Source organism: Micropterus salmoides, unplaced genomic scaffold (genome assembly GCF_014851395.1).
Source record: "Micropterus salmoides isolate LMB-PRFRI ecotype aquatic unplaced genomic scaffold, ASM1485139v1 Ms_hic_scaffold_16, whole genome shotgun sequence".
Classification (NCBI taxonomy): Eukaryota; Metazoa; Chordata; class Actinopteri; order Centrarchiformes; family Centrarchidae; genus Micropterus; species Micropterus salmoides.
The window spans coordinates 13,810,573-13,834,965 of NW_024040707.1; the positions used below are offsets into that span (position 1 = coordinate 13,810,573).

General features: G+C 39.5%; 2 protein-coding genes across 3 annotated transcripts; both read left to right on the plus strand.

Annotated features, from left to right (window-relative positions):
- The first annotated feature begins 1,289 nt into the window (after window positions 1-1,289).
- LOC119905350 (cytosolic sulfotransferase 3-like) lies at window positions 1,290-12,775 on the plus strand. 2 transcript variants are annotated; one of them, XM_038722287.1, is made up of 8 exons: window positions 1,294-1,458; window positions 2,520-2,658; window positions 2,783-2,911; window positions 8,129-8,229; window positions 8,320-8,446; window positions 8,533-8,630; window positions 10,409-10,583; window positions 10,831-12,775. In XM_038722287.1, exons 2-8 carry the CDS (start codon window positions 2,520-2,522, stop codon window positions 10,941-10,943), a joined length of 882 nt encoding a protein of 293 aa, XP_038578215.1. In that variant the 5' UTR covers window positions 1,294-1,458; the 3' UTR covers window positions 10,944-12,775. The 2 variants fall into 2 exon arrangements, with proteins under 2 accessions (XP_038578216.1, XP_038578215.1); XM_038722288.1 differs by lacking the exon at window positions 8,320-8,446 and having other exon boundaries at window positions 1,290-1,458; window positions 8,129-8,254.
- A 2,892-nt stretch (window positions 12,776-15,667) lies between these two features.
- LOC119905351 (cytosolic sulfotransferase 2-like) lies at window positions 15,668-23,865 on the plus strand. Its single transcript, XM_038722289.1, has 8 exons — window positions 15,668-15,803; window positions 17,666-17,830; window positions 17,970-18,098; window positions 19,408-19,508; window positions 19,593-19,719; window positions 19,808-19,905; window positions 22,993-23,167; window positions 23,254-23,865. Exons 2-8 carry the CDS (start codon window positions 17,692-17,694, stop codon window positions 23,364-23,366), a joined length of 882 nt encoding a protein of 293 aa, XP_038578217.1. The 5' UTR covers window positions 15,668-15,803; window positions 17,666-17,691; the 3' UTR covers window positions 23,367-23,865.
- Window positions 23,866-24,393: the final 528 nt, after the last annotated feature.

Sequence of the window (24,393 nt, forward strand, 5' to 3'; positions counted from 1 at the left end):
GTGTAAACTGATAACTAAAGAGTAATCTGATTACTGTGTTTAACACAGTGTAAACTGATAACTAAAGAGTAATCTGATTACTGCGTTTAACAGTGTAAACTGATAACTAAAGAGTAATCTGATTACTGTGTTTCACACAGTGTAAACTGATAACTAAAGAGTAATCTGGTTATTAGTTTTCACACAGTGTAAACTAATAACTAGAGAGTAATCTGATTACTGTGTTTAACACAATGTTACCTGATAAATAAAGAGTAATCTGATTACTGTGTTTAACACAATGTTACCTGATAACTAAAGAGTAATCTGATTATGGTGTTTCACACAGTGTAAACTAATAACTAGAGAGTAATCTGATTACTGTGTTTCACACAGTTGAACCTGATAACTTTAATTAACAACACACCCAAAATCAACTGAATGATGTGTAATTTATTTCAGAATTTTCTGACCAGCATCTTGACTGTTGTAAGAATCATACCTCAATTTGTGAGGTGTATGAAAACAGCCGCTCATTAGCAGCTCAGTCACCTGCTCTGGATATCTACCAGGTTCAAATCCCCGGGTCAGTCAGAGCTGCTGACATTTGGGATGTTCAGATCATAGTTAGTCTAAGGTCTTTATTTTATTTGGATCCCTAGCACTTTCTACATATTTTTCTCTGCTAAGAGTTTATGCAGCTTAAACTTTAAATCTTGGAAACACAAAATATTGCAGGTGGGTTGAACATTTCACCCAGTAGTCAGGTACATATAATGACACACTCTGATCTCAAGGTGATGCTGTAAAATTCAAGTTTGCGTTTCCCCTGTTATCTCAAAGTCCAAATTCTGTCATTACTTTAACCTCTTAAGTCGTCTGCGTCTGTTCTTCTCCTCTGAAAATATCAAATGTTGCATTTTTCGCGACTTGCTTGGATCCCGATCATTGCCGCTCGCGGATATATTTTTATATTTTGAATTGTTACCTGTTGCCTGGATTCTGTGTTTCCTTTCTTATAGCCTAAATAAAAACATTTCCTCAATAAATTAGTGCAAAAAAATAATATTATAAGTTATCATTAGTAATTATAAAAATCACATTAAAAGTATTTATATGGCCTATGATATTTAATAATTAAAATGTAGCTCAATGATTTATAGATAGGTATAAGGTTCAGTCTGCCAAATGGCATAACAAGGTAGCCAAAGAAAGTGACACAGTTGATAGAGCTGTGCATATCTTTTTTTTTTTTTTTTGTGGGTTGATACAAGTAGAGGTCATTGACTGGGAGTGGGTGAAAACATGAAAGATTTCTGAGCTGGGCTAAGCCCCCTAAATCTTCAAGAGTCTAGGAACGCCCCTGATGGGTGATACGAAGCTTTATCACAGGTTTATCTGGGAGCTCTACCACAGCTAACAGCGGTCCCCACTTTGCGGTGAATCAAAGCGTCAAACAACTCAGCCTGTTTCCCTTAAGTAAGTAACACTTTTTAACCGACCGTACCAAAAAATCAGACGGACAATATAAAGATTTTGACGGTTTATTAACGTTTTGCAGTGTTTTGAACAGCGACACAATCACCTCCATGTTCACGCTCAAAGTCCTCGCTTTTAACTATTTCGCAGGTGGGAGAGGTCCCTGTGAATCACCGTGCAGCTAAAAACGTAGCCTACAAACTACATTCAGAAGCATATCTACATGACGATTGAAACACTTTTCAGATTTACGTGATTTTAAAAGATAACATTACAGACATAGGCAAAGTAATTTGTTGTTGTGATCAACAACTCACGTGTGTGTTACAGCTGGCATGTGGCATGTGGCATCTTGTAAAAGTGGACTCAGTATCTAAATAGGGTAGAATGGCTACCTGTCTCATGACTTTTAAACTTCACTAACTTCTAAACTGTAAAACATTGACAATTAAAAATAAAGGATGTGTTAAAATACTAACTAATCTGTCTGTCATATGACCATGACCATAGCACATGAAACAGTAAACAGAATTAAAAAAAAGAGACCGCTTGAGTGAATTTACTTAATGTGATTGAAAACAGCTTCTTCTGTAGGCCTATAACTCCGTGAAAAAGTGACATATCCACCTGATTTTTCGCGGTTCTGGTTAGTACTCTGCACTGTATGTGCTTAGGTATTTTAGATATCAAATCAGACTTGTATGGACTCGGAGAAATTTGCCTTGTTTCATTCGTCCCACATTTCAATCGTCCCAGCTTTCCCCTAGGCCTATTATGTAGATAAACAAAGTAAATCAGAACGTTCCTGGTTAGCAGTCAATGGATCCTTAAGTCACGTGTACGACACATCTGGGACTATCACCAGTTAATCTAGCCACCACTTAAACTGTCACACTGCCACACTGTCTAAATTAGCTGAACAGTCTGGAGAGCGGGTGTGTCGCGATTTTCAATTCACTTTTGAATAGGCCTATGAAAAGAAAAAATGATAAATGGACACAAATTCAACGTGATTTCCAACATAACGAACTATGTTTTGAACTATTTGTTTTGTGTCGAAGATGGAGCTGCCACCTCGTCCAACACTGTTTGACTTCCATGGAGTCTCCATGATCAAATACTTCACTGACAACTGGGACATTTTGCAGAACTTCAAAGCCAGACCAGATGATATTCTTATAGCTACTTACCCTAAAGCAGGTGGGGGTGTGTGAGTAAGAATATGGAATTGGCATAGTTATACTGTAATGTTAAGTTGATGAATAGCCTGGATTGATATGTTGCCTATGTTCAGGCTCAATGTACTCATGTGTTTTAATCTCAGGAACCACATGGGTCTCTTACATCCTGGATCTTCTGTATTTTGGGCAGACATCTCCAGAGCGCCAGGCGTCCATTCCTATTCATGAAAGAGTGCCGTTTCTGGAGAAAAGCGTACCTTCTCAACTCTCAGGTTGACTCATGGGCCCAATCAGATCTTTACACTGTAAACAAACAAACAGAAAACAACACTGTTGTTTTTCCTCCATAATCCCTTCATTATGTTTGTTGTGTGTGTATAACCATAGTGAGTCAGATTTATTTTACACTGTAAAATAACACTGTACAATGTCCTGAAAGGGGATTCTGTAGGATCAGCTGATTTGCCTCAGATCAGTTTGGGTGACAGGATGCTGCTGGATGTGTAAATCAGCAGCTGTTTGCTGTGAAGTCCGCCAAAACAACTTAAAGGGTGATATTGTGTTTTGGCCACTTAAAGGCAGCAGAATCATTTTGTAAACACAATATTTACATATCAGCTTTTTTCTTAAGTTTATCCTTTTAGCAAACAGTTGTTTATTCGCAGTTGCTGGTGTGGCGCCGCGCAAGATGGCAGCCTCTGGATTACGCTCCGCAGTGCTTTTTGTGTTTTTGTTTAGTAACTCTGTTTTCTGCCGTCCCTCTCTGGTAAAAGTTACCAGAAGAGCTCTTAAACATCGGACTTTCAACTGCTAACACTATTACACCGCTCCTGGTCGAACCTGGAACTTTCCCAGAGTTATTAGTTGGAGGACAGTTCTGTTTGGGATCCTTCGGAAACTCAGAAGGGGAAGGCGATCCACCTGGCGAATGTCGCTCTCTGGCCAACAAAATGGACAAACTGCTGCTCTTCAACAGAACTAACTCGGACTTCTGCAGATCTGCCGCCCTCTGTTTTACCGAATCCTGGCTCACACTGCACATCCCGGACAGTGCAATTTTCCGGGTAACGGAGCTCATGTGTAAAACAAGGGGAGGCAGACTCTGTCTCTACATAAACGAAGGTTGGTGTACAGATGTCACAGTGTTGAAGAAATCATGCAGCCCTCACTGAGAGACATTATTCATAAACTGTAAACCTATTCATTCACTGCGGGAGTTTTCCTCTATTGTCCTGGTCGCTGTTTACATTCCACCTCAGGCCTGTGTTAGTGAGGCGTTACTACACCTGGCCGACCAGATAACTAACGTGGAGGAAAAACACCCAGACTCCGTGCTCATTGTTCTTGGGAACTTCAACAGAGCAAACCTCAGCCACGAACTTCCATATTAGTGTCCCACCGGGGACACATAAGCCCCTTTTCCACTGCATAGTACCAGCTTGCCTCGACTCGCCTTTGTTTGGTTTTCCATTGTGGATAAGTTGTACCTGTACCTGCTTCCAGGTACTTTTTTTTTCGTAACACCTCCGTCGAGGTTTCAAGCGAGCTGAGGCCATACTAAAATGTGACGTGAAAACATAGCAGACCGCTGATTGGTCAGAGAGAATCGTCACTATTCACTGCATCATCATTGCGCGTGCCAGACAGAGGCCAGCAACAGAAAGTTTTATATTTTACAGTTTTCAAATGTAATTTCATCACTAAATCCACTAAACTCCACTAAATCCACTTTTACAAAAAGTGATGGCGGAACAAAAATGTGCTTGAAAGTTTTCGGAGTTGAGGACCTCCACAAGTGATGGTGGGGGAAGCCTGCGGCAACCTGCGGGAGGGGCTCCCGAGGCCGGCCAGCCGCCCGCTCACAGAGCACTCTGCTCCCACCGTCACACAGACCGCTGCAGCAACAACAGCAGAGGAAAATACAGCTGTAAGGTTTTCATACTGCTTGCCTATCTGGATTTACATTCTGAGTAATGTTGAAACGTTTTAACTTAAATAAAGAGAAAGCTGTGTGGATCGCTGGTGTGTGTGTGGCATTGAACCTTACGTTGCGGCAGTCTGGTTCATCTTATCCCAACATACAGGCAGAGACTGAAATCTGCTAAACCTGTTGTAAAGAGTGTGAAAAGATGGAAAAAAACGAGTCAAAGCTGGAGTTACAGGCCTGCTTTGACTGCACTGACTGGAGTGTTTTTGAGGCTGCAGCCACTGACCTGGACAAACTAACCAACACTGTGGCATCTTACGTCAGCTTTTGTGAAGACGTGTGTGCAGAATAAAACCTTCCGCACATACAACAACCAAAAACCCTGGTTCACAGCGAAACTCAGGCAGCTTAGTCAGACCAAAGTGGAGGCCTTCAGAAGTGGGAACAGAGTCCCGTACAACCAGGCCAGGAACACACTGACTAAAGAGGTCAAAGCAGCAAAGAGATGCTATGTTGAAAAGCTAGGAAACAGCTTCACAGCCAGCGACCCTGCATCAGTGTGGAAAGGCCTGTGGACACTCACTAACTACAGGAGACCATCCCCCAACACCGCTGGTACTAAACGACTGGCTGACGAGCTGAATGGTTTCTATTGTAGGTTTGAGAAGCCCACAGTCATACCTCTCCCCCACACCCACACTTTCTTCAAACAGTCACCTTTCCCCTCTGACACACTGCCACCCCCCCTCTCTGACCCCTCACCTGCACTCAAGATCTGTGAAGAGGACGTGAGCCACCTCTTCCAAAGGCAGAAGACCAGGAAGGCTCCTGGCCCCGACGGTGTGTCTCCACCCTGCCTGAAAATCTGTGCAGACCAGCTGGCCCCCATCTTCACACAGATCTTCAACAGATCACTGGAGCTGTGTGAAGTTCCCTCCTGATTCAAACGCTCCACCATCATCCCAGTCCCCAAAAAACCCTCCATCTCTGGACTAAATGACTACAGGCCCATTACCCTGACATCTGTAGTCATGAAGTCCTTTGAAAGACTGTTGTTGGCCCATCTGAAGGACATTACAGGCCCCTTGTTGGACCACCTGCAGTTTGCCTACAGGGCTAACAGGTCAGTGGATGATGCAGTCAGCTTGGGTCTGCATCACATCCTGCAACACCTCGACTCTCCAGGGACATATGCTAGGATCCTGTTCGTGGACTTCAGCGTTCAACACCATCATCCCGGACGTCCTCAGCACCAAACTCACCCAGCTCACTGTGTCAGCCTCCATCTGTCAGTGGATCACAAACTTCCTGACTGACAGGAGTCAGCAGGTGAGACTGGGGAACATCACATCCAGCACCCGGACTATCAGCACTGGCGCCCCCAGGGGTGCGTGCTCTCCCCCCTGCTATTCTTCCTCTACACTAGGGCTGGGGCAATACGTCGACACTTCGCTGCATCCGGTGTGGGATTCTCCCGGACAAGCTCCAGCTACAAGACCGCGCCTTTGACCGTCTAAAGTTTGGAGTATTTCAGACAGACACTCAACAACGTGCTGCTCCGTGAGCTTTCTGAACTGGAAACAGCTTCACTGCAGCACAGCTGCTTTCCACAAATACGTGAAGCAGCATCAACACATGAAACAAAAGTATCCTGGAGCACTTTGTCTAGACGGCGGCACCGCAAATCGTGTTTACTTTCTGTCGCCACACAAGCACGGCACATTATCAGCATGAGGACACGTAGTCCGTTAAAATGTTTATTGCCTTCATGTTAAAAGTAATATCTGTCCCGCTGCTGTCATGGTAACCAGAGTCATGTAACGATCGGCCGTTTCATATTTTCTGTTTATTTAACGGCCACGTATGAGCGAGAAAACAGCTGAAACTAACATCAAAGATGATCTGTGACTCTCTGGACAGTCTGTGAGTCCTTTCAGGTGTTCACTGATGCAGAAAAACATTTGATTATCATACTGCATTACTCAGTATTGAAAGTAAAGAAGCCTAATTAATGTCTGTTCTTGTTATTACCACAACACAGCAGTCGTTAGATTAATCGACTAATCGAAAAAATAATCGTTAGATTAATCGCCCAGCAGGATGCACTTCCTGCGCCAGCTCAGGAAGCTGATCCTGCCTAAGGAGCTTCTGATCCACTTTTACACAGCCATCATCCAGTCTGTCCTCTGCACCTCCATCACTGTCTGGTTTAGATCTGCCACCAAAAAGGACAGGGACAGACTACAACGGACAGTCAGGACTGCAGAAAAAATCATTGGTGCCAACCTGCCCTCCATTCAGGACTTTTCCAGAGTCAGGAAACGGGCAGGAAACATCACTGCAGATCCATCTCACCCCGGACACAACCTGTTCCAGCTTCTCCCCTCTGGTAGGCGCTACAGAGCACTGTACGCCAAAACCAACAGACTCAAGAACAGATTCTTGCCACAAGTCATCACTCTGATGAACAGCTGACTCTGACTCACAATGTCAGGAACAATTCCTGTGCAATAACCCAGTAACTCTGCCACCTCTTTACTGGCTACCACTTACTATATATTCATCATTCTCTATTTCAGAGCTGTTCATATTGTATATTGTGTATTGTACTGTATACCAAATCCACCTACCTCATGTACATAACACCACAATAATACTTATTTATTCCAGCGTTCTTTGCACTCATCACACTGTGTACATGTATGCTTGTATGTGCATGTGCACCTGTATATCACATCCACCTCCGACATGTACATAATAATAACAATAATGGTGTAATAAATTTTCCCCTGCATCCTTTGCACTCTGTTCATTGCACTACTGCACTATTTTCTCAGTCTGTCTGTTTTTGTTCTCTGTGTGCGTGCGTGTATGTATATATAATATATTTTATGTGTGTGTTCTCCATACTGTAGCCTGTTTGATTATTATTGTCTTATTGTATTATTGTATAAGTAAGCACATCGTGAACATTGTCCAGAGTCAAATTCCTCGTATGTGTACACATACCTGGCAATAAGACTGGCAATAAAAGTGGATTCTGGTTCTGATTTACACATCCAGCAGTTACAGTCATTCATTTGAAGTGTTTTTGGCCATCTGGTGAAATCAATCCAATATTTACTCTCTTTGCGCTCTGATTTTGGTCTCTACCAACTCCTGTGGAAATCTAGCTCTAGCTGTTAAATGCTATCACCAGCTAGCTGCTCACTTGGTCTGTCTGCTGTCTGGTGCTGAACAGGTAGAACAGTAGGTTTTAAGTTTTTCACTGATAACCGCTTTTTTCTGCAGTCACAAACGTTATGAGAGTGAAACAAAACAGTTACGGGCCGAACAGTAAAACAATGAGCTGAATTATTACAACGCTGTGTAGTGCCAAGAGGAGCAACTCTCACTAGGTTCATCACCACTAACCCTTTCAAATTGTCATGTTTTACATTAACATTTGATTCATTATCATGTAAGTAAAATGTCTCAGAAGTAACGTACTGTACAACTGCTCAGGCTAGGCTCTGGTATGTTAACAAGTCTTTTTGTCTCACTGATGTTTCTCTTCACAAAGGTAAAGACTTGGCAGACCAGCTTCCCACCACTCCTCGTCTCATTAAAACTCATCTACCAGTCCAGTTTGTGCCCAAGTCCTTCTGGGAGCAGAACAGCAGGGTAAAGCCATTAGTCTGTGAAATATGTGAGTTATGAACTACTTAATTATGATGCAGATAGTTTATAATTTAGTGTTTTCTCTTTGCATAGATAGTTTATGTGGCTCGTAATGCAAAGGACAGTGTAGTGTCTTATTTCCACTTTGGCCGCATGAACAGTATCCATCCAGAACCAGGTGACTGGAGCACGTTTCTAAAGGATTTCATGGAGGGAAAGAGTAAGTTCAAAGTAGTGTTAATGTAAAAAGGAGGCACAATGTCATCTCAACTATAAAATCTCTCCTCATATATTCTTTGGCTTCAGTGGTGTTTGGGTCGTGGTATGACCATGTGAACGGCTGGTGGGAGAAGAAACAGACGTATTCAAACCTTCACTACATGCTGTATGAAGACCTGATTGAGGTAAGCTTAGGAGAGTTTGTGTTATGTTCAAGGAAGCTTTGAAAATATTTTTACAAAATTTTATTCATTAAAAGAAAATGCTTTGTATCAGATCTGGTCATTAACTTTTAGTTGTTACTATAAGTCGCTTTGGATAAAATAGGCGACTAAATGTAATGTTGGTTGCTTGAAAACATGCTGTATAATGAAAAGAGCAGTTCAACATTTTGACTTTCTTGTGGAACGTTAGATAAGGTGTATACCATTCTCATGTCTGTATGGTAAATATGAAGGTAGTATTAAGAATATGCAGTCATGCATATTCTTAATACTCTCATACAGACATGAGAATGGTACAGAAACAAAAGGAAACACCTTTTGTTTCCAGTCCTTATGTTAATGACCTTACGCTGGGTCCTCATTGCTGGAGTCACCGCAGCCGAGACTCCAGAAAGTTGCTGCACTCAGTCAAGAAACAGTCTGTCAGGATTTGAGTATGAAGCACAAGATTTAGGATCCAAATGCAGACAAAAAACAGGCTTAGAGCAGAGGGTCCAAAGGACCAGGGAAAAAGGAGAAGACAGGCTGATTTAGTTAATGTTCAGGCAGAAGGGGCTGGTTTATTACTGGTTGGCTGACTGGGGAAACTGAGGTGCAGGTGTGTTGGCAAGTGATGATCGGGTGAAAGGAAGGATAGGAAGGTTCCTAACTGAGTGAAGTGAACCAGAAGTATTTCAGTGGCAGCCATGATGAGAGCTGGTCAAATTCTCTAAAAGCTAAGGAAAGGTGCCTCAATGCTTCCTTTCATATCTCCTTTAGCATAGGGTACACCGGACCATCATTTATGAAAGGAAAGGAGAGAATGCCGTCCCACAATTCCTTGCGGCAGCAACATTTAAAGCGATGTACGTTCTCAAACAATAAAATCTATTGACCACATTTAGCAAAATCCTAGCAATACAGACGCACATTATGATTCTTGAATAAGACTCTCACAATTTCCTTATTTCTTTTGGTTTGTTTTATTTTGGCTTTGCTGTAATCTAATGCTGTTTCAGCACCATTTCATGTTTCGGATTGTTGAAGTAAGCGTTTTATTAGAATTGTCTACAATAAATAATAAAGGATGTTGATCAAGTTACCATTGGCTATTAAGCCTTTTCTCTCTTATGCCATAACCTGCTAATATGCATATGTCTTGAACTGTCAACAATTACAGAGAACCCATGTTACTGGTCTTGAAAAATTATCAAAGTGAGGAACGTTGTAGCGTGTAGGCTCACATTATGTATTGCCAGCCTTCAGCAATATCAGTAATTCATTTTACTTCAGTCACAGATGCCACACCCTCGCCTTAATAAAGGCAATGATCAGGCGGCTTTTTTTACTGGGCTATGGGAAAAATCGTATCGGGCAGAGCTGCGCGCAGCGCATATATTTGCTCAGCACTCTCTCACCACAGAGAGAGAAAAAAACAAAAACACACCAAGAAAAACAAGGGACTATATAACACAGGTCACAATCACCCACTGCTGCTGCCAAGGCTGTAAAGTGGACAAAAGAGTCAAGGTTCCAGGCCCCTCCTCACTGGTTTTTCCTTAACCAGACCACACTTGAGGAAAGGACAGAAGGTGTCATGAGTCAATCATAACCAGCAGGGGGAGCATCACTGTTGTATAGAGATGTGTTAATAAGAATAATATAGCCTTTTAAAGTCTGGATATTGGTCAGAAAGATAACTTTGTATCTTTATTTTATCTGTCACAAGGCTGACCCTGACATTCTTACATTTTCCGCAGGACTGTGGACAAGAGATAGACTGTCTCTGTTCCTTCCTTGGTTTGTCTCCTTCAGCTGAGGAGAAGGAAAGAGTCACAAATGAAGTGAAATTTGAAAACATGAAAGCGAACAAAATGACAAATTGTTCTGCTGTCCAAGCTATGAATCACAAAGTGTCTCCTTTCATGAGAAAAGGTACAGTGAAAAAGGTCTTATTTGCTAAGTTTTTTTCTCTTTACACCATAATCTGCTCAAAACATTAAATGCTGATTGGGGTGCTGATGGAGCAGTGGATAAGATGCATGCCTTTGGTGTGAGAGACCTGCGTTCAATGCTCCAGAGGCATGTGACCTCTGATATAAAAAACAATTGTAAGTCGCTTTGGATAAAAGCGTCAGCTAAATGAATACATGTAATGATTTTAAATCGCCTGCTTCTCCAGGGAAAGTTGGTGACTGGAAGACCCATTTCACTGTGGCTCAGGATGAACAGTTCGATGAGGACTACAAGCAGAAAATGAAGAATCCTACACTGAAGTTTCGTACTGAAGTTTAAGTGTTCAGATCCTTTACTTAAGTAAAAGTACTAATACCTCACTGTAAAAATATTATAAAAGAAAAATGTCCCCAGTGAGTATCACTTTTATATATCTTTAGATTTTTATTACTCATGCATTAATGTAAATTCCGGATTTTAGTGTTGTAGTTGGTTGTTGTTAAACTGTTTTGCATCAGACTGCAATTAATGACTTTTTTTCCATTATGGATTAATCTGCTGATAATTTTCTCCATTAATCGACGGTAAAAATTTTGAAAATGTGTGAGAAATGCTGCCACAATTGTCCAGAGCCCAAAGTGACACCTTCCCAATGCAGCATGGGTCCTATTGAAAACCTGTACCAGTGACTGAAACCTTTCTAGTCTCCTCGATTTAAGTGCATCTCTTACTACCAAAACAAGAAAGTCAAAGAGGTTGTCACCTTGGTTTACTAAGAAATGTGCCCTTGGCCGTTCTGGCTTCATGCAACAAGCCACTTTAACTGTTTAATGCATATTTGTCTACATAGCCTACATACCTCATTCACAGTTGTTATTGAAAATACTAGTTCCAATTTGATAATATTGTATTCAGACTGTAATGTTTAACGTTAGCCCACTTTTACCTTCTGGGGAATCCCTCACTTAACACAGCCCAGGCTTGTCTCCTACTATGATTAGTAAATCCGAAAGCATAACAACCATCCAGCATTATGGCAACGCAAAAAAGTAACAAACTCAGTGTATTACTTGCTTATTGGTTGGCAGGCAGCGGAAAATAACATCTTTTTGCCCTCCAAGGGAGCGTTTTCCTTGGAATGTGATGTCACGGGAAAACTATGAACAATAGGAACACAATTCTAGATTTCTGCACCACCATTAAGACTGCTGTGGTTTTAGTTACTTAATAAACCGCACTTTGATCCACAGTTTCTTAATAATTATCAACCAATCTCTAACCTTCCATTCTTCTAGCCCACATATTTAACACTAATATTTTTGAACATTTTCAATCTGCTTTCTTTTCACCTTTTTACTCCACTGAAACTGTATGAAAGTACCAGGTTTGAAAATGGTCACATTTCTCTGCTCAAGACTTAAAATAGTGTTAATGTAATGTTTTTTGTGAGGTATAAACTAGCTAATATTTCTTCTTGGTGTATCTTAAAAGAAATATTATGCTAAATTACCTAAAAAATACAACTTCAGGTTGCAGGTGATGTTAGCCTCTCTTCCCATTGGCTCACAGACGTGGGGTTCCCAGACGTGATGTCTGCAGTTGGACACTTTTAGTAATTTTCATTGAAGGGACTAGGCACTGTCTTTGAGTCTGGTATCCAGTTCCTATAATACATCCAAACCCTTTTCATAACAGACATTTCAACTTGTCAAAGCAGGAAAACAGGTGTAAATAATAACATTAATAATGGCACCATTGGCTCACCTAAACTCAATGCAGCCATCATTAACATTATTAACTGTTCTTATTGGTCAAAATGTTGTGAAAAGGGTCTATTAATTGAATTGGATGTGTATGTTTAACCTGCTGGTCACAAAGGCAAGGTAACATAGAGCATGTTTTATGCCTGTAAAAACAGGAGACTAGTGACAAACAGTCAATGAAACCCAAAAGGACAGTGAGAGGTGGATGGTCAATCTGCAACTGTGCCTACTGTATGATAACAGTAGAGACAGAAGTCGGTTTGCAATGAGAGGGGAAGAAAGGGTAAATATTAACACAAGAAACACAGTGGTAAAGAAAAAACAGCAGTCAGATGATCAGTACTCTGGACAGAGTACCTAAGTTGGTAAACTAAATTTTGCAATGAATAAAATGTCATTGTATTTTGACTGGTTCTGTGTGGTAATGGAGGGAAGGTTGGTGACTGAAAGAACCATTTTTAAAGAGGCGGTATTATGCTTTTTGGCTTTTTCCCTCTCCTTTATTGAGTTATATATCTTTTTTGTGCATGTATTAGGTTTGCAAAGTGAAAAAGCCTAAAGTCCACCCCAAAGGGAGTTCCCATCTCCCACAGAAAACTCTGCTCTGAACTGCCTGAAAACAACTTGTCTGTAGTCCAGCCTTTACTTCCCTTTCTTGTGATGTCACAAGAAAATCGCCAAGCGACTAGTCCGACACGCCCTCAAAAACACTGGTGGAAAAACACTGAGCTACAGCACACCTCTCCTCTCCCTTCCAAACACTAGCTACCCTCCAAGCAGTCAATGGACATAAAGTTGTTACAGTGATGTAGTGACAGAGTTCAGTTAAAACTTTATGGCTGAAAGTTACTTTTGTTACATATTAATCTCTCACCACTCTGAAACTCTTGCTCCAGTCCATGTTGCCAAGCTGGTCGGCAACATGTAGCCTACAGCTGAATCAATGCTGTTTACCATCTTTTCTCTGCTTCTGATTGGCTGTTACCGGCCTTTCGCAGACCTGCTCTTCTCTGCTTCTGATTGGCTAGTAGTCCTTAACTAGGAACTGTGCATGTGCAGCTCCCAACAAAGATCATTTAGAGACAAGATGTCTCACTCCATAGATAAAACGAAGCCTTCAACACAGGGTGAAAAGAGGAGCTGCAGCAATGTGCAGTATGACAAAAAATATGGTGTTTTTTGAAAATTAATCCATGTAAACCTGTTCTGGTACAACCCCTAAATAGGATTTTGAACCTGAAAATTAGCATAATACCACCTCTTTAAGAGTTTAATGAAGATGACAAGAAAAAGGTGAAGGTTAAGATAATTTAATGGGTATTGTGCGGCAAATCTGTTCAAACTGAAGTTACTGTCGACTATTGTACAGCTATCAAGGTGTGTAGTATGGAATGCAAAGTAAATCAAGTGATACACATCTGAGGTAGATTATTCGTGCTTATGACGCTTATTCACTTTCATTCATCATTTCATTCATTTAAAAAGGCTAGAGCATTGTTCACCCTCTTTACTATTCCATTCTGTACATGCAAAGATCAAACTAATTTGACAAACAAATATAAAATTTGGTAACACTTTCTATGAAGGTCATCGCTATAATTACTTATGCATATATTTACAACAGGATATAATGAGTCGGTGGTTATAATGTTTAGGGTGAATTCAGGTTGAGTGGGACACTTAAGCTTATGAGTACTATACAGGGTTAATTTTGTAAGCCAATCACAACAATTGTTATTGTGTTGTTGTTGAATGTCTATTGGATATGAAACAGAGGTTGTGATTGGTGTGACATCAAAGAAGTGGTCCCGTAGTTCTTTTTCAAATTGGTTGACTCCTGGGACCTCCTGGTAAACCACCTGGCAAGTGTAAATCTATATAAAATTATAAGGATGATAATTCAGTCACTTATGATTTAACAATAACATTTTTGCTTTTAAATGTCTTTGTACTGTCTGTAGATTAGAGATTAATTACAATAAGGATGTAACTGGATCAAATATTTATGAAAATTAGATTTACAGCCCTGTCCCACTCAACCTGACAGTGTTAGACAAAGTGGGACAGGGCATTTCAGGTTGAGTGGGACAGTTTTAATCCTAATGCTAGTAAGCACAGTGCAACAGTTTCATGAAAAAAAGATAACATTTTAAAGTTGTTGGTAAGAATAATGTATCTGAGTATCAAATTTATGGTTGGTAATTTCTTAAATACACTAGGCTAAGGCTACCAAAAACCAAAAACCAGGCTAAGAAAACTCAACAAGTGGAGGGAAGAGAAAATGGCAGTGGATGTTGAAGAATATAAAGGACAGGAACCTAAAGTAAGGTTTTTAGCCAAGGCATGGAACACCATGAAATTGACATTACAAAAGTAAGTTAAAGGGCTGATGAAAGGCATCAGGTAAAAGCCCCAAATAGTTTCAGAAATGCATTTAATAACTTACTTACATAGCCTAGTATTAATAAACTGAGGACATTTTGCCTTTAGGCTACTTGCAAATATGATTTTTTTTTTCACACATTGTTGAATATTTTTAACTAAATTATATCTCTTTGAGTTACTGTACACTAACACATTATATATGCTGTTAAATGTTAATATTAAAATGCCTATTAATGTGTTATTAAATGTTGTAAAAAGTATTTCTCATGTGTTTAATGTTTAATTTTAACTTGTGTCCCTATTTATCTAACAAAGGGTCCAACTCAACCTGATTGCTTCCAGTTTGCCGAAGAGGGTGACAGATGATGTTTAAAGATAAACAATTTGATAATAAATCAATAAATTGGCTTAATTTCACCATAGATGTCTTCACAACAACCTATTTTTTAAAAATACATACAATTTTAATACATTCTAACTGATTTAGGCTGTTTAAAAGGCAATTTACCAAAAAGTGTCCCACTTTACCTGACTTCACCCTATGGAACATGGTCGGACGCACATTGATATAAACTGGTATTAATATTACTTATAAAACATTAAATCAAAAGGTCATAATACATTATGAACTTTGCTATAGCGCCTAATGCATGTTTGGAAGTGATTATAACAACTGTTATAATGTCTTATGGACGCATTATATCCTGTTATAAATATATGCATAAGTCATTATAGCGATGACCTTCATAGAAAGTGTTACCGGAAATTTTTATTTTGTGTATCACTGACATCTTTGGGAACGCTGTTTAACCAGATATAACCGGAATTTGCTAGGACATAGCCTAGATAATAGCTCTAACCTGATACCAGTAGTTCAAGTTCACCTGTAGAATGATAAGCTGATAAAATGACACCTGCCAGTAGCTATAGGTCTATACACGCCTACATTATTTCAGGAAGGTGGCAGAGTGAGTATTACATAACAAACTGACTTCTTCAGTTTGCATGATCCAGACACAACCACTGTTTTGGGAAATACCTGCTCAGTAGGGTGAGTGTGCATTAGACTACTTTGAACTTGAATATTCACAAAAAGGAACAGGATAGGGTTATAGGTTACATATGTAAACCTATGTAATTGGCAGATTATTCACTGACCAGAGTAATTATATTTTTTTCTGGCTTCATGCAACAAGCCGCTTTAACTGTTTAATGCATGTTTGTCTACATACCCCGCATACTTAATTCATAGTCGTTATTGAAAATACTAGTTCCAATTTGATAATATTGTATTCAGACTGGATTAGATAATACGTGTATTTTTTGTTCTTTTCGCATTAAATACCGAATCCAACATCGAAATGAAAAAATGAAACAAAAATAGCCGCTTGTTTTTTTTTGTATTTCTACCGTCCTCCTCAGAGTCCAATTTGTGTGACCAGGAATTTGCTGACTTCTTTGTGTCTTGATATCTACAGCCTACCTTCGCAGCAAATAGGCTGCACTTGGGCGATGGCGCTCCGTGATAAAATGCAACAACTATAAGCTTGAGCATCAATGTGTTTTTTTAACAAAGTATTTAAAAACATGTAACTTATGTGAAGCGATAAAGTCTTCCACGCAACAGGAAATAAGTAGCAAAATGCTGCCATGTATACAGTGAGTTAGACTAGGACAGCAGCATAGGCTCCGTTTTAATATGTCTACATTTTGAAAAACGAAGTTCCCCAAATTAACTAACAGTTAATTTTTTTGCTGTGTAGGACTACCGTGTAGGACTACCATGTATGCCTACTGAAATCTATCACTAAATTACCTACCTCTCAAAAAATGAGTTCTGAAACGTTCACATTCCTGTCCCAGTTGCAGGAAGTCTACAGTAGTCTAAGTAAGTTGTTAAACCAGGACGTCCTGGTAGCACAAATCAGACAGTTTAAATATTAAAATCTAATTTAGTCCTTGGTCTGTTTTTTAATTTCCTATTTTTGACTTGAGTATGCTAGGCCTATGACCAGTGCCTGAATTGAAAAATAACAGATGCGCTATCAACAACCTGGATGAGTGACTGTTGCCTATAAATTATTGTAGGCTATAAACGTCATCATATTAAATAAAAAAGTTGTTAGTAGCTATAATATCAATAGCCTATATTTATAGGTTACACTTTATTTAGATAGTCTACCTACAGATTGTTTATAGAGTAGACTATTTGTAACATTTCATTTCATTTAACAGCTTATGAGTTGAGATTCAACAATTCAACTGTTTCACAAATAGAACCGTTTTCTGATATTAAACCAGTGTGGTTGTGGTGGCAATTAGGGGTAATGGTAGTGTATTCATTATAATTTCATATAGACCTGTAGTATATAGCCTAGGCCTACAGTATATTATATATTATGTATTATTATAGCCCAGTCAATAGGCCTACAGCAGTTTAATTTTGTGTGTTGTTTTCCTGATGCTCTACATTGCGATTAGTCTCTAATTTGTTTTCTAATTTGTTAACTCCTCAATAATCATAACCATTCATGCATGACAATCTCAACATTTGGAATGTTTGTTGTAGCCATATAAGACTGCAGGTCAACCTTTAGCCTATTTAATGTCCCGCACCACACAGGCTCTGATTGGTCGACATTAATGAGCAACCTTACGGGAACAGGTGAGCATCACATAGTGCACCCTGGGTAATGTAGTTTATGGAGGGCCATGACTTGCCCAGAGAACCTCATATGGAAAACCGGCAGCTTTTCATAACCTGTCTTTATTCAAGTGCTGAATGATCACTTTCCACAACCAGATTTATCCTACCGGTCCAGGGATTGAATATGAAAAGAACCAGTTATACACGTGATTACTAACTAATTTGTTTAGTATGACTAGGCTATATAATTTAGGTACCTATTTTAGATTTTTAGACCAAGTCACTTTCGAAGATGGAGCTGCCACCTCGTCCAACACTGTTTGACTTCCATGGAGTCTCCATGACCAAATACTTCACTGACAACTGGGACAGCGTACAGAACTTCAAAGCCAGACCAGATGACATTCTTATAGCTACTTACCCTAAAGCAGGTGGGGATGTGTGAGTAAGAGCATGGAACTTGTGGCATCATATTTTTACGTTTAATTTTATGTTGATGAATGCCCTGGAGTGATATGTTCCCTATGTTCAGGCCACTGAACCCAATGTACTCATGTGTTTTAATCTCAGGAACCACATGGGTCTCTTACATCCTGGATCTTCTGTATTTTGGACAGACATCTCCAGAGCGCCAGGCGTCCATTCCTATTCATGAAAGAGTGCCGTTTCTGGAGATCAGCGCACCTTCTCATCCTTCAGGTTGAATCATGGGCCCAAACAGATCTTTACACTGTAAACAAACAAACAACGGTGATCGTCGTTGATCGATCGTCGTTATCTCTTCATTATGTCTCAAATTCATATTTTACAGAGACTGTACAAAGTCCTGAAACTGGATTCTGTAGGTGTAGCGGGGTTCTCTTCCAAACTCCACAAAATAGGAAAAAACACAGGCGTAGTCAAAAAATAGTGGCGTGATTTTTATTATGCCGGCCTCCAAAGTGCAAACAGTGAAAAAACGTGCATAAAGAAAACAAAACAAAAAAACTATTTGAAAAAAATTAATAACTTCCTCAATAATAAAGTTACACAAAAAACCACTAGTTACCTCCTCTGTAACCAGGCCAAGACTGCCCTCACAGACAGAAATAGGCCAAAGCTGCGACTTTTAAAGACAGTAGCCCCTCCCACGAGGCTTAACCATTATTTACACAATATAATAAATAGATTTTACTACCTTCAGAAAAGGATTTATATCTATTACACTTAGACATATTTTCAACAATAATTATATCCATCTTCACCAACATTTTCCTTCCCCTGGAAAAGTTACTTACATCACAAATTATTACTACAACCAAAAACCATAATTTTGCAGTTCACATGACCATGAAAGCGCGCGAGAACATGCTATTTAAAAGACGGAAATGTTACGCTCCCGTTTTGCCAAACTGGATGGGAAACAGAGCAGCGATGCATCTCGACACATAGTAAGTGTTTGTTTGTTTAAATGTATGCTTAAAGAAGAGTAGAACTACCAAGTGTGCACCCTTGATCGCGCTACTTAAACAGTAGAAGAAAAATGCATAATAGCGAGGTTTATGAGCGGCTTAATTGAGGCGGTAAGGGAGCGGTGTGTGTGTGTGTGCGCGCGCGCTCGTCACAGTAGGCTCAACCAAGTTGCCTCAGATCAGTTTGGTGCTGCTGGATGTGTAAATAGGAAACCGTTTGCTGTCAAGTCCGTCAAATCAACTTAAAGGGGGATGATGTGTTTTTGGATACTTGAAGGCAGCAGAAACAAGATGTGAATGCAACATTTACATACCAGCTTTTAAGTTAATCCAGTTGCCTATTTAGACATCCAGCAGTTAAAGCAACATTTTCATTCATTTGAAGTTGTTTTTGGCCATCAGGGCCCTGTTTCAGAAAGTGAGTTTGTTAAGCTTGCTTTCTGAAACAGTGCTCTGGTACTCTGGTTCTCTAGAAGCAACGTACTGTACAACTGCTCAGGCTAGGCTCTGGTATGTTAACAAGTCTTTTTGTCTCACTAATGTTTCTCTTCACAAAGGTAAAGACTTGGCAGACCAGCTTCCCACCACTCCTCGTCTCATTAAAACTCATCTACCAGTCCAGTTTGTGCCCAAGTCCTTCTGGGAGCAGAACAGCAGGGTAAAGCCATTAGTCTGTGAAATATGTGAGTTATGAACCCCAGAGTTCAGATAAATTATAATTGAGTGTTTTCTCTTTGCGTAGATAGTCTATGTGGCTCGTAATGCAAAGGACAGTGCAGTGTCCTATTTCCATTTTAACCGCATGAACATTATCCAGCCAGAACCAGGTGACTGGAGCACGTTTCTAAAGGATTTCATGGAGGGAAAGAGTAAGTTCAAAGTAGTGTTAATGTAAAAGGAGGCACAATATCATCTTATCTCCCAAATGTCCCCTCATATATTATTCTGTGGCTTCAGTGGTGTTTGGGTCATGGTATGACCATGTGAACGGCTGGTGGGAGAAGAAACCAACGTATTCAAACCTTCACTACATGTTCTATGAAGACCTGATTGAGGTAAGCTAAGGAGTGTTTGTGTTATGTTCAAGGAAGCTTTGAAACTGTTTTTACAGTGTGTTTTATTCTTTAAAAGAAAATGTTTTGTATCTGACCTCTGCTGGTCATTAGTGTTTACAGATGTTACTGTAAGTCGCTTTGGATAAATGCATCAACTAAGTAAATGTACATTATATGCTATGTTCGTTCCTTAAAAATATGCTATGTAAAATGAAAAGAGCAGTTTAACATATTGACTTTCTTGTGTTAGATAGGATTTATACCACTCTCATGGCTGTACGGTAAATATGAAGGTGGGACTAAGAATTAGTTTAGCTTAGCATAGCATAATGACTGGAAACAAAGGGAAACAGCTGAGACCTGGAGTCAATCCATCACTTCATGATTCTGAAAAATTAAAAATGAGGGGCAGGGGAAGATCAGGTGACAGGGAAAGGCTGGAAATTGACATCTTGTGGAGAGGTTGTGAATGGTGGGATGAAAAGTTGCTTAGAAAGGCAGGGGCTTGGAGGAAGTGAGCAGGCGGGCAGAATCTATCCATCCATCGTCAACTGCTTATCCTGCGTACAGGGTTGCGGGGGGGCGGGCAGAATGAGCAATACAATTTAATCAAACTGAAGCAGCCATCATGACAGCAGAAAAATGTATTAAAAATTAAACAAAATGTTATAACGTGTTAATTTGTGAACATTGGAGGTGCTAGTAGAGGCAAATTCTTTTAAGATTTGAAGCCAGGCTAGCTGTTTCCTCCTGTTTCTTGTCTTTAAGCTAAGCTAACCTCATCCTGCCTCCAGCTGTATATTTACTGTGCAGTTATGCTATGAAATTTCTCTAACTCTTGACAAGAAAGTCAATATATTGTTTAATATACCATAGACCTTGAGTAGACCGTTGTTATAAATCCCCAGAAAAGCTCATTACAGAAGAGGCTTAACATAATCAAAATAGTCAAGGAGTTGCAAAAAACAATCATTAAGTTTATTAAATAAATTATAAAAAAGGCCATAAATCAAACTTGAACAACAGAATAACAAGTCTGATGGGCTGGCCAAAAGTAACAAAAGAAAGGGATGCCATCCAGACCAGCCCACATAGGATCAGTCTTTCCTTTACCCTAAACCAACATTAATTAAACCTATCCAAACAGTATACCAGACCCATCAGAACAAAAAACAGCAAGAAAAACAAAGATTACATAACACAGGTCACAATCACCGACTGTTGCTGCCAAGGCTGGAAAGTGGACAAAAGAGGGAGAGTCAAGGTTCCCACTCCCTCGTCATTGGTTTTCCATTAATCAGACCAGACTTGAGGATAGAACAGAAAACATCATGAGTCAATTATGGCACATCATAACCAGCAGGGGGAGCATTGTGGGAGAACACCAAGGCTAAATCGTCCGCGTAAAGAAAAAGATTACAATTGTAAACAGATTTCATGTCATTTATATACAAAAGAAAGAGCAATGGACCCAGGACACTACCCTGCGGCATACCACATGTTATTTCTCTAGCCTCAGAAAGAGTGCTGTTAATATGAACTCTTTGACGCCTCTCAGTCAAGTATGATCGAATCCATTCACCTGCCCTACTGTTAAAACCTAGGGCTATTAGTTTAATTAGCAGAATCTGATGGTCCACGGTGTCAAATGCTTTCTGGAGGTCTAACAATACCATGCCACAGAGTTTACCCAAGTCAATCTCTCTTCTTATATAGTCTGTCAAATATAATAAACACGTATCCGTAGAATAAGACATTCTGAAACCAGATTGCAAATCAGAATGACTAATATAGTTATTTATTTGCTCTTGTATTATTTTCTCCAAGACTTTCGATATAACTCCCAAAATTGAAACTGGTCTCTTCTAATTTGCTCCCTTTTTTATATAGCGGAACAACCCTAGCAAGCTTCAGATCTTTCAGAACTCTACCTGATATAATTGAAAGATTAAAAATATGAGTGAGATATGGAGAAATATATTCTGCAGCATCTTTAAAAAATCTGGCAGGTATTTCATCTAGATCAGTTGCCTTCGAACCCTTAAGTTCATTCAATAACTTTAAGACCTTATCCTGTGTAACCATAGAAAGGCCAAAAGAGTCTGCTACCACTCCAAGCTTAGAATAATACTTAAACATGACCTCACCATCACATAACCTAGGTTTTATAGGCAGCTTTTCAGTTAAAATTCCAGCTATGGATGTAAAAAAGTAAAAAATTTGTTAAGGAAGATGTTATTTGTCTTCGTCTTGAGTCTTTTACTGTACCCAATTTGTTTCAATGACTGCCCAAGTTTCTTTGGGTTACCTTTATGTTCAGTTAATTTATCACGAAAAAAATCCCTTTTACACGTTTTAATCAGCTTTTGCACTATATTTCTTAGCTTCTTATAATTATCCAAGTCATCCTGCTCTTTACTCTTCCTAAAAACAGAAAAGGCTTTATTTCTTATTAATTGCTTCTAAAATATCACCATTCATCCATGGCTCAGACCTCATTTGTACTCTAATAGTTTTTATAGGAGCAACTTTATCTACTGCCTTTAAGAACATATTTTTAAACTGCTCCCATGCTTCATCAACATCCAAACATAACACTGAAGGCCAATTCATTGAATTTAAACCCTCAATAAAGACCTCATGACTATATATTTTTTAATGACCTGATCTTAATTGTATTTTGTGTCTTCAATGCAACTTTATACTTTTTCCTTGTACAATAAATTAATGTGTGGTCACTCATAGTACAGTTTAAAACCCCACTCTGAGAAATCAGTGATCAAAAGATGAGATCAATGATAGTTTGACTCATTTTAGCCACTCTTGTGGGCTCTTGTATTAATTGCTGTAAATCTAAAACCTGGCAAAACATATTAAAGGCTTTGTACATCCCATGATCCTTGTTAGAAACATCAGTATTAAAATCACCATCATTATAACCTCACCCTTACAATCCCTGCAGGGGACAAAAGACAGCACAGTGTTGTAGAGACGTGTTAATAAGAATAAAATTGGTCAGAAAGATAACTATGTATCTTTAATTTATCTGTCACAAAGCTGACACTGAGATTCTTACATATTCTGCAGGACTGTGGACGAGAGATAGACCGTCTCTGTTCCTTCCTTGGTTTGTCTCCTTCAGCTGAGGAGAAGGAAAGAGTCACAAATGGAGTGACGTTTGACAACATGAAAGCAAACAAAATGACAAACCTTTCTACTGTCCAGATTTTGAATCATAAGGTGTCTCCTTTCATGAGAAAAGGTACACTAAAAAATGTCCACTGGCAAAAAAAACATGTATCGCTGATTGATTTTAAATCGCCTGAATAATTCTCTCTGCTTCTCAAGGGAAAGTTGGTGACTGGAAGAACCATTTCACTGTGGCCCAGGATGAACAGTTTGAGGAGGACTACAAGCAGAAGATGAAGAATCCTACACTGAAGTTTCGTACTGAAGTTTAAAGGCTTAATGAAGAGTCCTGAACTGTGATTCATTTGATTAGAATGTTGAGGTTCCTGAGTCAGATGTTATGTTTGTCAAGGATATTGTTTAATTAGTGTGACAAAATTCTCTTCATTGTGATGTCGACTGACAGCTTTCATATGTTTATCGGTTGTTGAATCTTGTGAATAACAGCTGTAATCAATCAAGTGACTTAAACACCGCCCTTTCTAGTCTCCTGGATTCAGTTGCATCTCTTACTACGAAAACAAACCAGTCAAAGAGGGCATCACCCTGGTTTTCTAAAAGAATGTGCTACTAAGCCTGCAGGAGACTACCTCTCTTGTACCATGAGTTTGTGTTTACTTACAAGTGTGCTGTCTGCTGCACATTCCTAGGTTTCTTTTTGACACTGTAGCTGAACTTACTCCACAGCTGTCTGTTAGCTGCTCAACATTCACTGCTCATGATTTTTTTATATTTCTTTTCTGCAGAAACATAAATGAGATAAGACAGGTATGTTATTTGCCAGATTATTCATTGGCCAAAGTATTTATATTTCAACTGTAATCCTTGCATTTGCACCCTGCCCCACTGAATGACTTATACACCGATTGGCTGAAGCAAGGAGAGTGAAGTGCTCCACTGACTGCTGTGAAACTAGACCATATCTGTCAATAATATTGATATTGCTCTACTGGCACCTGGGCCCTGTTTCAGAAAGCGGGTTTAATGAAAACTCTGAGTAAGTTGAGCCCGAGATGAGGGAAACTCTAGGTCTGTAACCCCGGCAACTTACGCTGTGAACCTAACCTGCTCGGGAGGAGGTTTACTTCAACTAACGCTGAGTTTCTCTCTGACTCCTCCCCTCCTGCGGAGCTTGAAGCAGCTATCTGGCATTTCCTCAATCAGACTGTCGATATCAAAGCACATATTTGAACACAGTTACGTCTTTAGAAACATCGAAATCACGGTTAAATAGGCTATTAGTTGTTTTTTTTTACCCAAACTTGATCTTGAACATTACCGCTTTTATGATCAATCTAT

Excerpts from the sequence above, each read along its gene's own strand:
- LOC119905350 (XM_038722287.1), top strand. The coding sequence starts at position 2,520 with ATGGAGCTGCCACCTCGTCCAACACTGTTTGACTTCCATGGAGTCTCC. Across the intron at positions 2,659-2,782 it reads AGCTACTTACCCTAAAGCAG|GAACCACATGGGTCTCTTAC; the intron begins GTGGGGGTGTGT and ends TTTTAATCTCAG. Across the intron at positions 8,447-8,532 it reads GGATTTCATGGAGGGAAAGA|TGGTGTTTGGGTCGTGGTAT; the intron begins GTAAGTTCAAAG and ends CTTTGGCTTCAG.
- LOC119905351 (XM_038722289.1), top strand. The coding sequence starts at position 17,692 with ATGGAGCTGCCACCTCGTCCAACACTGTTTGACTTCCATGGAGTCTCC. Across the intron at positions 19,509-19,592 it reads TCTGGGAGCAGAACAGCAGG|ATAGTCTATGTGGCTCGTAA; the intron begins GTAAAGCCATTA and ends CTCTTTGCGTAG. Across the intron at positions 19,720-19,807 it reads GGATTTCATGGAGGGAAAGA|TGGTGTTTGGGTCATGGTAT; the intron begins GTAAGTTCAAAG and ends CTGTGGCTTCAG.